Source organism: Anguilla rostrata, chromosome 15 (genome assembly GCF_018555375.3).
Source record: "Anguilla rostrata isolate EN2019 chromosome 15, ASM1855537v3, whole genome shotgun sequence".
NCBI lineage: Eukaryota > Metazoa > Chordata > Actinopteri > Anguilliformes > Anguillidae > Anguilla > Anguilla rostrata.
In genome coordinates this window covers 1-13,725 of record NC_057947.1, presented here as the reverse complement: position 1 = coordinate 13,725, position 13,725 = coordinate 1, and the positions used below count along the sequence as shown (strand labels likewise).

Below are 13,725 nucleotides of genomic sequence, written 5' to 3'. Positions count from 1 at the left end.
AAAGGGACTGGATCATGGGCTGCTTCTTCTTCTTCTTGCACATTTCCGGCAGGCTACACCTTTTGGTGTATTGCTGCTATGCTCCACTCAAATAGGGTTTCGCATTTTGCCCTCAATGCCAGGCCTTATAGCCTCAGGTGCAAACATGTTGCATAAATAAAATCAAGCACCAAACTAGCAACAAATATGTTCTTTATCCTCCGGTCACTAACACTAGATATAGAACTCTACTACACACACAAAACAAAAAAAAAAAATGTTGGCAAGTGGTTGTACGCAGTATTATTAAGTAGACTCAAAAAAAATAGATTTACTAAATAAATAAAATGAATGCGTATTAATAAATGTTGCATTCAATTAATTACATGTCTTCAGCTTAATTAGTTTGTCTATTCGTTCTTAATAACATTTTTTAAATTACACTACCAACCGACAACTGAGTGCACCCCCCCCCCCCCTTTTCGGTTGTTTAAACCAGTCTTTTCACCACGTGAGCAGTGGCCACCCCCAGCCCTGCTTCATAAACATCAAGCCTCTTGATTGTGGATTCTGCTGCTGTACCATATGCCATGCATCCATAATCCAGAGATGATCGCACCATTGCTGGATAAATAATTATCTGTGTTTCCCTCCCAGCTGCCCATGCATTCCCTGCTAAACACCTCATGATGTTAAGCATCTTGCTAGATTTCCTTACTATATTTTCTACACTATACCTCCTTGATACCTTTTCCACAAACAGTAAAGGCAAAGATTTAAAGTCTTTAACCCAATCAATCATCTGTCCATACATTGCTAGGCCTTGGTTTGCTGTCTTTCTCTTGTACCCAAATATCACATTTTTCTCCACAGATCCACCCACTTCTCAGCCCATTTTACCACTTTATGCATCCTGCATTTTACCCATGAATATGTTCTATATTTATAATGGGTCGTCCCAAGTTTTGTAAGTTTTATTGCCCATTGCCCATTTCCTAGGTGACAGAATTGGTTTACTGTAACGCTTGGGGGCGGTGCTGTAAACGTCACTTGTGTTCCCTATGGAATGTATGGAAATGTAGTTCTGTTGTCCCAACATCATTATCATATGGATGAAGAAATTGTCACGAAGCGGGTAGGGGGGACCCAAACGCAGAGGGAAAAAAACACAAACTCAAAAAGGGAAAATTAACAAATACTTTACTATTGACAGGCAAACAAGCAGGGAACAGACAAGGCCACGAAGGGCAAAAACACAAATTCAAAAAAAAGAAAATCTAATGAAACAGAAAACAACAGGAACTCAAAAACACAGGCAGGGCAGAACACAGACAGGCAGAGTACAAGGGCTAACAAACACAAATCAGGAACAAAACACAAGTCAGGAACAAAATACAGGCAGGTACATACGGTTTGCAACAAACAGAAGTCGGGAACAAACACAAGGAACCAGCACCTGAGTCAAGGGAACAGAGAACTTAAATAGACAGGGGGTAACAAGACACAGGTGAACTCAAAAAACAATCAACCCAGAAAGGGAGGGGATAACAAGACACAGGTGGGAACAATGATAGAATAACGAGACAACAATAATACAATTAACGGGGGAGCAGGACACAAAACAGAAGTGCCGCCATCTGGCGGCCCAACAAGGGAAACACAGAGAGGAAAACACAGAACCATGACAGAAATACAGAAATAAATACAAAAATAAATATATACAGAAATAAATGAATCAAGAAATAAATTAATATGGAAATAAATAAATGCAGAAATAACCATGTAAATCAGATTATATCTATTCATTTCTTTATTTCTGGGTACAGTCATTTATTTACTTGCATTTACATTTATTTATTTTTAATTGTGCTATTTTTGGCCCTCCATACAGATAGATGGACACTAGATATATGAAGCCTGATAATATTAAGTTGCTGATGTAGCATAATTTAAATTTTCCCAGCATTATCCTACACTTTTCTCATGCTGGCTGACATACAGCAGGAGAGCATTGGCACCCACATCTACTGTGTCTACTGAAGTGACTTTGCACCATCAGTGCATGTTTCACATTTTTGACAAAGAATTCCCAGCTCACTGATGAAGCTGTCAAGCAGCCAGGGATTCTGTTCACCTGTAGTTGAGTTAGGTAACACTGGCAGTGTGCAAAACGTCCACATAAACAGCACCCTTATATATACATAGAACCTCCTCCTGATTCTTCTCAGTAAAGATAGTCACCAGGGGCACACACTCACATAAACACACAAACACAAACTCACACACATAGTGATGTGAAACAGAAAGTACACCCTCTTTCACTTCTTTGGTTTCACATAGTAGGCATTAACTAACTTTCATCTAGTATTCACAAAGTTCTAACCATAGACAAATCTAACACTGTGTGACTCATAACACACACATTCTATTTTGACTGAACATTTACAAAAAAACATGCTCTTCAGATATAGATAGACAGCGACCCACAAAGATACACAAACTCAGAAACATACACACACACACACACACAAAGAGTCTAATGCAAATAGTCCTACAATCATACACACAAAATATGTAGGCCTACACATACACCACAAACACACATATTCACACAGATACACATGAAGAAATATACAGCCTCCTCCAAATACAGCTGATCAATCATAAATGCATGCACACACAAACACACAAAAGCAAACACACTCAACAGACATATGCACACACCCACATAGAAACATCCATCCATCCATTTTCTATACCCGCTTATCCTGAGCAGGGTTGCGGGGGGTGCTGGAGCCTATCCCAGCGTGCATTGGGCATGCTATATACACCCTGCCAATCTATCACAGCGCGCACACTCCATTCACCCACACACTCATACCTATGGGCAATTTAGAGTCTACCTGCATGTCTTTGGACGATGGGATGAAACCCATGCGGACACAGGGAAAACATGCAAACTGCACACAGAAAGGCCCCAAGCTGAGATTCAAACCCACAACCTTCTTGCTGTGAGGCAACAGTGCTACCCACTGCACCACCGTGCCGCCCCACATAGAAACATTGGGCTCAAAAATTATTGGCACCTTTGATACAAGCTGACCAAGAAAGGCTGTATATACACTCAAACTCAGACATACCTGCATTCACAAAAACACAAGCAAACACACATACACTTAGGCACGCATTTGCACGCACAGCAAGATATGCATAAAAATAAATGTCCAAACATATATTTTTATCCATAAAATATATATATTTATCAAACACTGTTACATCCTCAAACCTGACTCATTTAATAATGGGTCCCATAACATATTGCAAGGCCAGACTCTAGTTAAAAAAAGACAAAAACGTTTCTAACAAAACCGCCAAAAAGACTTTAAGATAAGAAAATAATAAGAGTCCAGGTATCTGGCCAAGAAGAACAAAAGGAAAGTACAGCATATTCTTTGCAGTTCAGGCAGGTAGAAAGCAGAGAGGGTAACAGATAGAGAAGGGACCACAGCAGAGAAAGTGGGGAGCAGGGAGGTCAGAGAGTGAAAAGGGAGGTGCAGACCGCCTGGCAAGGCTTCCTATAATACTGTGAACACCAATGCTTTAAAATGTGTTTTTAAAGCAAAATTTTACTGATAGACTGGACGGCACATTCAGTATTGAGAATGTCTTTGTAGATATTGAGATAGATGATAAAGAAGTCCTGGATAAATACTGGATAAATTACATAACCTAAAGACAAATAAGGCAGCAGGCCCTGTTGGAATATACCCAAGGGTACTCAAAGAGTTAGGTGAGGTCATCTTTAAACCCCTGGAAGGTATTTTTAGTCTTTAGAAACTGGAGAAATACCTGAGGACTGGAAGCCAGGAAATATAATACCAATATATAAGAAAGGGGGGTGTACTGATCCAGGAAACTACAGGCCTGTCAGTTTAACTTGCATCACATGTACAATACAGGAATCTATCGTTAGAGTAGAGTTGGAAGTATTTCTTGAAAATACAACATCCTAAGGGATAGTCAGCATGGTTTTCACAAGGGAAGGTCATGCCTAACAGACATTTTGGTATTCTTTGAAGAGGCTACCAAGTGTTTAGACTAAAACAAAGCTTATGATATTATATACTCAGATTTCCTAAAGGCATTTGATAAGCAGGGTTTGAAATTGCGACCAATCGCGAAATTTAATCTGTGCGACCTCAAAATATAATTGGGAGCATTTGTGCGAGTGCAAACAATTGTTCTGGTGCGACCTTTTTTTCCAGTCGAACGTCCCTTTCTCTGTACTTTCGCTAGTTAGTAGGCCTACACTCAGTATGTGACTTGTGAGCTGACAGTGACCATTCTAACCAATCAAACGTGAGCTTGACATTCTTACCTAATGCTGATTTTAGATTAATTTAGATTAATGGTTAATATTAGCCTTCAATCACTCCCTTTCGCGGCACTCCACTGTCACGCGACACAGAGAGCTATCGCGTTAACTACTGTTACCTGAAGACAAAAGTTTATGATCAATTTATTAGCGTTATTGAAAGCTGAATAGTTGAAGCGAACGGTTACGGCATTTTTTAAGAAACGTTAACGTAGTGTTTTGTGTAGCGACCCGGTTGAAACAGCTAATTTCTCCGATGCAGTTTACTGGCGGTTGATTTAATTAGCGGTAATGTGACGAGAAGCGCTTTGTAGTTTGAATGCATAACATGCAATTCCTAGCGCCCCCCCCCCCCCCCTCTCCCACAACTTCACATGTCCACACAATAAAGCCCCAAACTAAGGGGATTTTGCGTTTTCTCTTTCTTCTTCTCATTCTTCTTCTCATTCTTATTTTTCCTGCCGCCTATCCCACTAACAACATGTCTCCCCATTGGACATTTTACCGACATCAGCCAAATCCTCACCCAATCAAAAACTTGCATACACACGCAAAATACCCATACCGTTTTACTCTGAAACATTTCCAGTTCAAAAAGCTAATCTGCCTGTGGTGTAGTGGGTAAGGTTACAGTCTTGGGAACATGGGGTCTTAGGTTCAAGCCCAGCTAGGGACACGTTTCTTTAACCTGCTTTTACCCTCACTAATAATTGTTTACTACTTCTCAATTATTGCTTTTGCAGCATATCTACCGGCCGTTCACCAAACGTATACACTGCATTATGACGTACCATCTGCACGGTCAGTTATTAACCGGCTACAATATTGCAAAGCCATATGGATTCAACGGGAGCTCTTCTGTGCTTACTGGCCTGTGTTCTTCTTTAAAACCACGGACAGGCTTGCTAATGATATTTCACGCATTGCATAGCTATGTCATGGTGCTGCACTAACAAAGTCACAGACTGCCTCCCACTTGAGGTCCTGGGTGATGATGGTGCCCAGGAAGCGGAAGGACTCCACAGTGTAGACTGGGGAGTCACACAGGGTGATGGGGGCGGGTGGGGCTGCGTACCTTCTGAAGTCCACAACCATCTCCACTGTCTTTAGGGCGTTGAGCTCCAGGTTGTGTTGGCTGCACCAGGACACCAGAAATACATACATACCAATGGACATATAGACACCTATTCAATCAATCTTGACTGTGAGAGAGCCATCCACACATATGTTTGGCCTGTCCATGTAGTGCATGCTTATACAAGAATTGAGGAAATTTTGGGTAGCATTGCTTTGGAATACATCTTATTTAATTTTGGTGAGGCAAGATAACCTATATTGTTTGTAGTACCGCAACTTGGCGTCATTTTGATATCAATACTTTTAATGGCAGGCCTGGACTGGTCTTGTATGTGTGAGTAACTTGGCATTTTTGTGCGTTGAAAACGTGTTTTTTATGAGATTAGGAATTACAGGAGGTATTTCAGAGTGGATTCGGAACTGGCTACAGGGTAGAACGCAAAGAGTAGTAGGAGGAGTGATATTATCTGAGCAGGGAACTGTGGGAAGTGGAGTCCCACAAGGATCGGTGCTGGGACAACTTCTCTTCCTCATTTAAATCAATGACCGTAACAGGGGTATAGAAAGTTAATTAGTCAAATTTGCAAATGACACAAAACTGGGCGGCCCAGATAATAGTTTGGAATCTACTGAAGTAATCCAAAAAGATTTAAAGAAAATCCAGAAGTGGGCAGAAACCTCACACATGAAATTCAATACAGCCAAATGTAAAGTTCTGCATGGGGGAAATAAAAACATTAGGCAGGATTACTTTAGGGGAGGAACAAAATTGGAATGTGCTCAGTTTGAAAAAGACTTGGGAGTAATGGATGATCAGAGCATTTCAGGTTCTAGGCACTGTGCTGGAGTAGCAAAAAAGGCCAACAGGATGATGGGCTATATAGCCAAAAGTATTGAGTATAAATCCAAGGAAGTTATACTTATCCTAAATGATACATTTGTTAGATCACACTTAGATCACCCAGTATTGTGTGCAGTTCTGGGAACTGTACTACAAGAAAGATATAGAGGCTCTGGAAAAGGTCCAAAGAAAGGAGACCAAATTGAATCCTGGTAAGAAAGATAAAATCTGAGGAAAGATTTAAGATGCTTAATCTCTTCAAGCTTAGTAAAAGGAGACTATAAAAGGAGTGATTTGGGGTGATTTGATTGAGGCTCTTAAATTCATAAAAGCGATTCAGGTTGAGTTCTGTTAGTAGAATGAGGGGACATAAATTGAAATTAGAGAGTAGTCACTGCAAGAATAGCTTGCCTGGTCATGCACTAGAGGCAGAAAATCTGCAGGTTTTTAAAACCAGGCTTGATACAGTGCTATTTTGTAGGTAAACTGAGCACTAGGTACACTTTAGTGGTAGGAAAATGGCAAGCATGTTGGGCTTAATGGCCTATTCTTGTCATTATGTTACGTTATGTTATGTCATGTTATGACAGACCTGAAACATATAACTGTACAAGTGGTCAATCTTTTACCATGTCAATCATGCATTCAGCATCCAGTCATCACCTGTGACCTGATACTACAGACACGACTGTAACCTTACATTCTGGTCAGGAACCACAAACCTGCCAACCCTAATACTCATGAGGATATCCTGCTTTTCTTTGTTGTGCAAGAGCTGTTAGAAGAGAGGGATGAAAATAATGTGGACAAAAAAGAATACTGGTGGACATATGAGTAAACAGAGAGAAAGCACTTTTTAAATTTCATTTTACAGAGCCATAATCACTAATTCTATTTAGTCAAGGTCACACAGTGCACAGCATTACTCACCCCAGTCTCTGTAGTTTACAGTTTGAACTCATCAGTCCAGCACAGAGCAGCTTCACTCCTGAATCTCCCAGGTTATTGTAGCTGAGGTCCAGATCTTTCAGGGGTGAGTTTGATGACTGTAGAGCTGAGGCCACAATTTCACAGGACTTCTCTGTGACGTCACAGCTGTTCAGTCTGCAAAGAAGAGTTTCTATATTATTGCATGATTAAATAGTGCAATATACAATAAAACCTCATTATCACTGCAACAGTAATCATGTTCAATGATGAAGAGTGAAATTTTAAGGTCTGTGATGCTCTGAGGAAAATGTCTCTGCTACACACTCCATCTGCAGCACTTAAGATCTGAGAATCAGACGTCCTGCTGGACTGAACTCTACAGATGTAATCCTGACCCTAATAGCCCGTTTTCTTATCCTGTAGATGAGAAAAAGTGTAACACTTGTGTTTACTTGTCCAAGTCAAAGTTAAGGACAAATGTTAGTTAAATAAAGACCATAAAGTGTTGGTCTGTTGAGCAAAATTGAGCCTTTAATCTTGTGTCATTTGTCTTGCTTCTCAGCTGTGCCTTGGTCTTTTTTTAATCACAGTCTTGGATCTCTGGTGTTGATTCTTTAGTCGCTAATTTTACCATCCTGGGTCACTGTGGGACAGACAAGCTGTGGTTCTGTATTCTCATTAATTCATTATGTATTTATTTTCCATGACTGTCTAATTTTGTGTTAAGGTAGTGTAGCCTGTAATTTTTTTTATTCGATGTGGAATATTGTGTGTTTGTCTTAATACTGTAACATATTCATTGTAATCTGCAAGTTTTATCTTTTGACCATTATTGATCCATCACATTGGTTTGTCTATCAAGGAATTCATCCATCCATCCATTATCTATACCCGTTTATCCTGAGCAGGGTCGCTGGGGGTGATGGAGCCTATCCCAGCATGCATTGGGCGAGAGGCAGGAATACACCCTGGACAAGCCGCTGATGGAGTGCTTCGGAGTGTTTCTCCTCTGGATGTAGTGACGCCATACGGTATCAGACAACATTAAGGGCATAGGCTGTTTATGTACAAAATAGATGTCATTAGGGAACAAAGAGATAGGCGCTTACAGATAGGCTGGCCCCAGAGGGTATTTACGCAGACACGGGGAACACAGGGAGAACATGCAAACTCCACAAAGAAAGGCCCAAGCTGAGATTCAAACCCAGGCCCTTCTTGCTGTGAGACAGTGCACTGCAACACCGTGCTGACCCTCAAATAATTTTTTGATTTATTTAATAACTTGTATCTTTAATGATAATATGTAAATTAAATCTAATAAAAAACATTTTACATGTTGGATAAGTGAGTTTTTGCATTTGGTGCTACTTCTGTATTCATTAAATGAGGGCAATATCTGTCAAAATAGCTTGACTTAAAAATCATAATTCTCACTTGCCTGACAAATTTATTGTATTCTATTTTCACTTTAACTATGAAGTGTTTATGAAAACATGCTGCCGGTTATCTGCTTTAATAATTACATAATACTCACGTGGCCTTTCTGCAGTGCCTGACTCTGATGACCTGCTGCTGATGTGTTGTAGGTCCTTGAGTCAAACTCATCCAGGATCTCCTCTGACATCAGTAACACAAAAGCCAGAGCTGAACATTGGCGTGGTTCCAGCTCTTTATCAGAAAGTTTTCCTGATCTCTGGAACTTTTTTATTTCCTGCACTACGATGTTTTTATTCAGTTCATTGAGACAGTGGAACAGATTGATGGTCCTCTCTGCTGAAGATTCCTCTTTGATCTTCCTCTGAATGTACTGGACTGTTTCCTTAATGCTCTTGGATCTGCTTCCTGTCTGATGCTGTAGGTCTGGTACTGGTGATCTGCTTCCTGTCTGTGTCAGTATTCCTCCTAAGAGAGTCTGAATGGAGCCCAGAGAGAGGCCGAGAAGGAATCGGAGGAAAAGGTCCAGGTGTCCATTCTTACTCTCTAAGGCCAGATCCACTGCACTCTGGTGTAACTCAGACAGCTGCACTCTGTCACTGTGAGGTTTTGATTCTTCTGCTTTGAGTACATTTCTGTTCTCATTTACACATGAATGGAACACAAACAAGGCAGCCAGATACTCCTGAATGCTCAGATGCACAAAGCAGTAGACCTTCTCCTGACCCAACCCACACTCCTCTTTAAAGATCTCTATACACACCCCAGAGTACACTGAAGCTTCACTGACATCAATGCCACTCTCTCTTAGGTCCTCTTCATAGAATATCAGATTGCCCTTTTTCAGCTGTAGAAAAGCCAGTTGCCCCAGTTTCAGGATGATTTCTGTATCTGATGCTGAAATTTTCTTTGGGGTTGTCTCATTTTTGCCATGATACTTCTGATTCTTCACATTAGTCTGAATGAGCAGGAAGTGAGTGTACATTTCAGTCAGAGTTTTGGGTAAATTTTTACTCTCTGTTTTACCCAACATTGTCTCCAGAACAGTAGTAGAAATCCAGCAGAAGACTGGTATGTGACACATGATGTAGAGACTCCTGGATGACTTTATGTGTGAGATAAATCTGCTGACCTTTTTCTGATCTCTGATTCTCTTCCTAAAGTACTCCTCCTTCTGTGGGTTGTTGAACCCTCGTACCTGTCACCTGGTGAACACACTCAGGAGGGATCTGATTGGCTGCTGCTGGTCGGGAAGTGATCCAGAGGAGAGCAGAGGGAAGCAGATTCCCCTTAATGAGGTTGGTCAGCAGCACATCCACTGATGATGGCTCTGTTATATCACAGCAGATCTCATTGCTTTGGAAATCTAGAGGAAGTCGACACTCATCCAGACCATCAAAGATAAATACAACTTTGATTTTATCACCTTCAATACTTTTGATCTCTTTCAGTTGTGGAAAGTTGTGCAGAAGAAGTTGCATCAGACTGAATTCTCTCTCCTTTTTCAGATTCAGATCTCGGAAAGGAAGAGTGAAGATGAAATCAATGTCCTGATTGGCTTGTCCTTGTGCCCAGTCCAGAATAAACTTCTGCACAGAGACGGTTTTCCCAATGCCAGCGATGCCCTTTGTAAGCACAGTTTGATGGGTTTGTCTTGTCCAGGAAAAGGCTTAAAGATGTCATTGCAGAGGATTGCAGTCTCCTGTGTGGTTTTTCTCTTGGATGCTGTCTCAATCTGTCTGACCTCATGTTCATTATTGACACCCCCCCCCTTCCCCCCTCTGTGATGTAGAGCTCTGTATAGATCTCATTGAGGGGGGCTGGGCGGCCCTCCTTTGCGAAACCTTCAAATATGCATTCAAACTTCTTCAGAGCAGTTTTCAGTGCCTGCTGGGCTCTTTCTATGGATTCACCTGAGGAGACGAAATATGAGAAATAATGTTTAAAATAACAGAAATAGACGACAAAAATACTTATGCAGAAAGTTTCACGATGTTTTGCACACCTCTGAAAGTGTTACACATTAAGTTGTAGTTATACCTGTGTAGATAAATTGTAACTAATTTGGTAACAAGACATCATTACTGAGTAATTCCAATGTAGGTAACATGAACCAACAGTTTGTACACATGTGAAACAAGGCTAATCATGTTACATCTCTCCTGGTAATATTAAATCTCATAAAAAACACGTTTTCAACGTACAAAAATGCCAAGTTACTCACACATAAAAGACTTACACCGTCCATAACTCGTTCATTCACACTGCCAAAATCCAGGCCTGCCATTAAAAGTATTGATATCAAAATGACGCCAAGTTACGGTACTTTACCGAAGTAAATGAAGTGACCATGAGCGAGCTTAGTTTCCTTATCGAACGGTATATATAACAGTCTGCATAAAACATTAGTCATTAAAGCGGGGAGTTAAGTTACGTGTGAAATCTATTGCACAGATGTGCTTTTCTCATGTTCAGTAGTACTAGTAGTTATAATTATGACTGAGTCATGATTTTAAATGTAATGTTTTAATGGGGAGTTGGGGAACGTACATACGTAGTAATAGTGTGTTTGTGGCTAGATAGAGAACAGGGCAAGGTAACATGAATGTAGAAACGTGGCGTTTGCTGATAAGGTTTTGTACAGTAGCCAAGTGAAGAAATATAGTTAGTAGAAATGGCACAGTGGTGAACTGGGGTAACTTTTTAATAAAAGGAATACATTTGCTGTCATGAAATGCATATGGGTGGCCGTGAGTGAGTTTTGGTAAAGCAAATATAAGCGTAAGAAAACGTTAGTGTAAAAGAGGAAATGATCTGCCTGAGGGCGAGGCGGGATTCAATCCTTCAACCGGAGGTTTAGCAGTCTGTGACTTTGTTAGTGCAGCACCATGACATAGCTATGCAATGCGTGAAATAGCATTAGCAAACATGTCCGTGGTTTTAAAGAAGAACACAGGCCAGTAAGCACAGAAGAGCTCCCATTGAATCCATATGGCTTTGCAGTATTGTAGCCGGTTAATAACTGAACGTGCAGACATAATGCAGTACGTCATAATGCAGTGTATACGTTCGGTGAACGGTGGGTAGATATGGTGCAAAAGCAATAATTGAGAAGTAGTAAACAATTATTAGTGAGGGTAAAAGCAGGTTACAGAAACATGTTCCTAGCTGGGCTTGAACCTAAGACCCCATGTTCCCAAGACTATAACCTTTCCCACTAGGCCACAGCAGATTAGCTGTTTAAACTGAAAATGTTTTATTTTCAGTTTCATCACAGGCTGAGTGTCTATGGCTGTTGTGGTTATTTATGTGGGGAACCCTGAAAACTGCCAAACTCTCGGTGCTGTATAGGTATGGGACATGCCCCCGCCAAGGCGTAACTTGGCGGGATGGCATACCTGCCATCCCAATCTGTAAGTACTGAGTGGACCCAGGTGCAGACAACCAGACGGAGGCAGAGATGAGTTGGCAAAAAATAAAGATTTACTAGAACCGATACAAACAACAGAAACACTGAACAAGGCAAAACAAAGGGAAAGCAAAATAAAACAAGGATCTTTAACAGGAAAACAAAGAACAGGTAACAAAGAAAGTAAATTTTCCAAAATACTGAACAGACAAAACTTTAGGGAGCAAAAATGAGGGCTTTGACAAGAGTCCAGGTAAACTCAAGACTGAGCAAAGACAGAAACAAAAGACATGGTATCAATAGAACAAATCAAATAAGACACAGGTGGAACAGATAACACTTAATGGGGCTGGGCAATCAGAACAAAAACAGGTGAAAGAAATCAAAGGTGAATAGTGGAGTACTGTTGGGATCTAGTGGATGATGCCGGAAGGACCTGGGCGAACCCTGACAAAATCATACTGTATTATGAAGACACATTGTGAAATTATCAGGCAAGGCTTATTTCTTATGTATCATGAAGATATGGCCTATAAGTGTAAATACATTATTTTAAAAATATTCACGAGTAATTAAGAATATCGACAACTGTTGTTCCAAGGATACCTTAGTGGGAGTTACTCAGTAATAACTTCTTGTTACCAGAATAGTTACAATTTAACTAGACAGGTATCACTGCAACTTAATGTAAAGTGTTAACCACACCTCTAATAGTGTGTTATACACCTCTAATGTTTCACACTTCTCACAATGTGTTTGTAGCAGGGCTTGGTTTGCGGGAGGAATTCAGGGCAATTAGAGGACCACGCCTACTGGTTAAGTAGGCACACACCTGGATTTAAAAGCGTGCTTCTTTCCACAGCTTCTTTCCGAGAGAGAGAGAGAGAGAGAGAGAGGAAGACCAGGAAGAAGGTGAGCAAAATTTTGATATACCAAAAATAATAATAAATAATAAAACAAATTTCATTTGGTGAGGAGACAGCAAGCAGAATATGCTAACAAAGTAGTTAGCCTGCTATTAAAACTAACATCAACAAGCTGGAAGAATAGGATCAAAACCAATATAACCAGGGAAAAGGACATTGAGCAAGAATCTGGAAGAATAAGGGAACTGAATAAAGAAGATTTGGAAGGTAGGACACTTATATAATCTATCAAAAACCCAAATCACATCAGCAAAGTAGGCCCTTCAGCTCTGCACCAGAAACTGGCAGCAGAGCACAGCAACCGGCATTTTTTTTTCAGTTGGGAAAGAGTGGGAAAATGGATACATTTCAACAGCAGCATAGTGGGAGGAGCTTACGTTGCTTAGCAATCCACTACCCTGATGACATCACAAGTGAGGCAGGGAAAAAAAAGTACAGGAGCAAACTGCTAAAAGATTACCCAGAAACACTGAGAGCAGATTACAAACTGCAAGGCAACAAAGAAATTCTAACAGACCTGCTATTCTATACTGAGCACCCAGAGGCCTGGCATTCTGTTCTTCATGAAGACTACAGGCAAATGAAAATGAGTGGCAACAAATCAATTTGTCAGCTATATATGGACACTGTACCTAAATTTAACATAAATTTCTATAATACGGGCACTGTAATGGTTCAGGGATCAATAACTAAATTAGAGGATTTTGAAAAAAATTTTGATCGACTAAAAACTCTTGCTAACGGCAAAAAGGCC

At 40.5% G+C, this 13,725-nt stretch overlaps 1 protein-coding gene across 1 annotated transcript in view; it reads right to left on the bottom strand.

Annotated features, from left to right (window-relative positions):
• Nucleotides 1-7,403, bottom strand: part of LOC135240591 (uncharacterized) — a 33,376-nt gene extending 25,973 nt beyond the window's left edge. Inside the window, exon 1 of the mRNA XM_064310230.1 lies at nt 7,203-7,403. Coding sequence (XP_064166300.1) covers nt 7,203-7,234 — 32 coding nt within the window. The 5' untranslated portion in view covers nt 7,235-7,403. The remainder of the gene's footprint in view (nt 1-7,202) is intronic.
• Nucleotides 7,404-13,725: the final 6,322 nt, after the last annotated feature.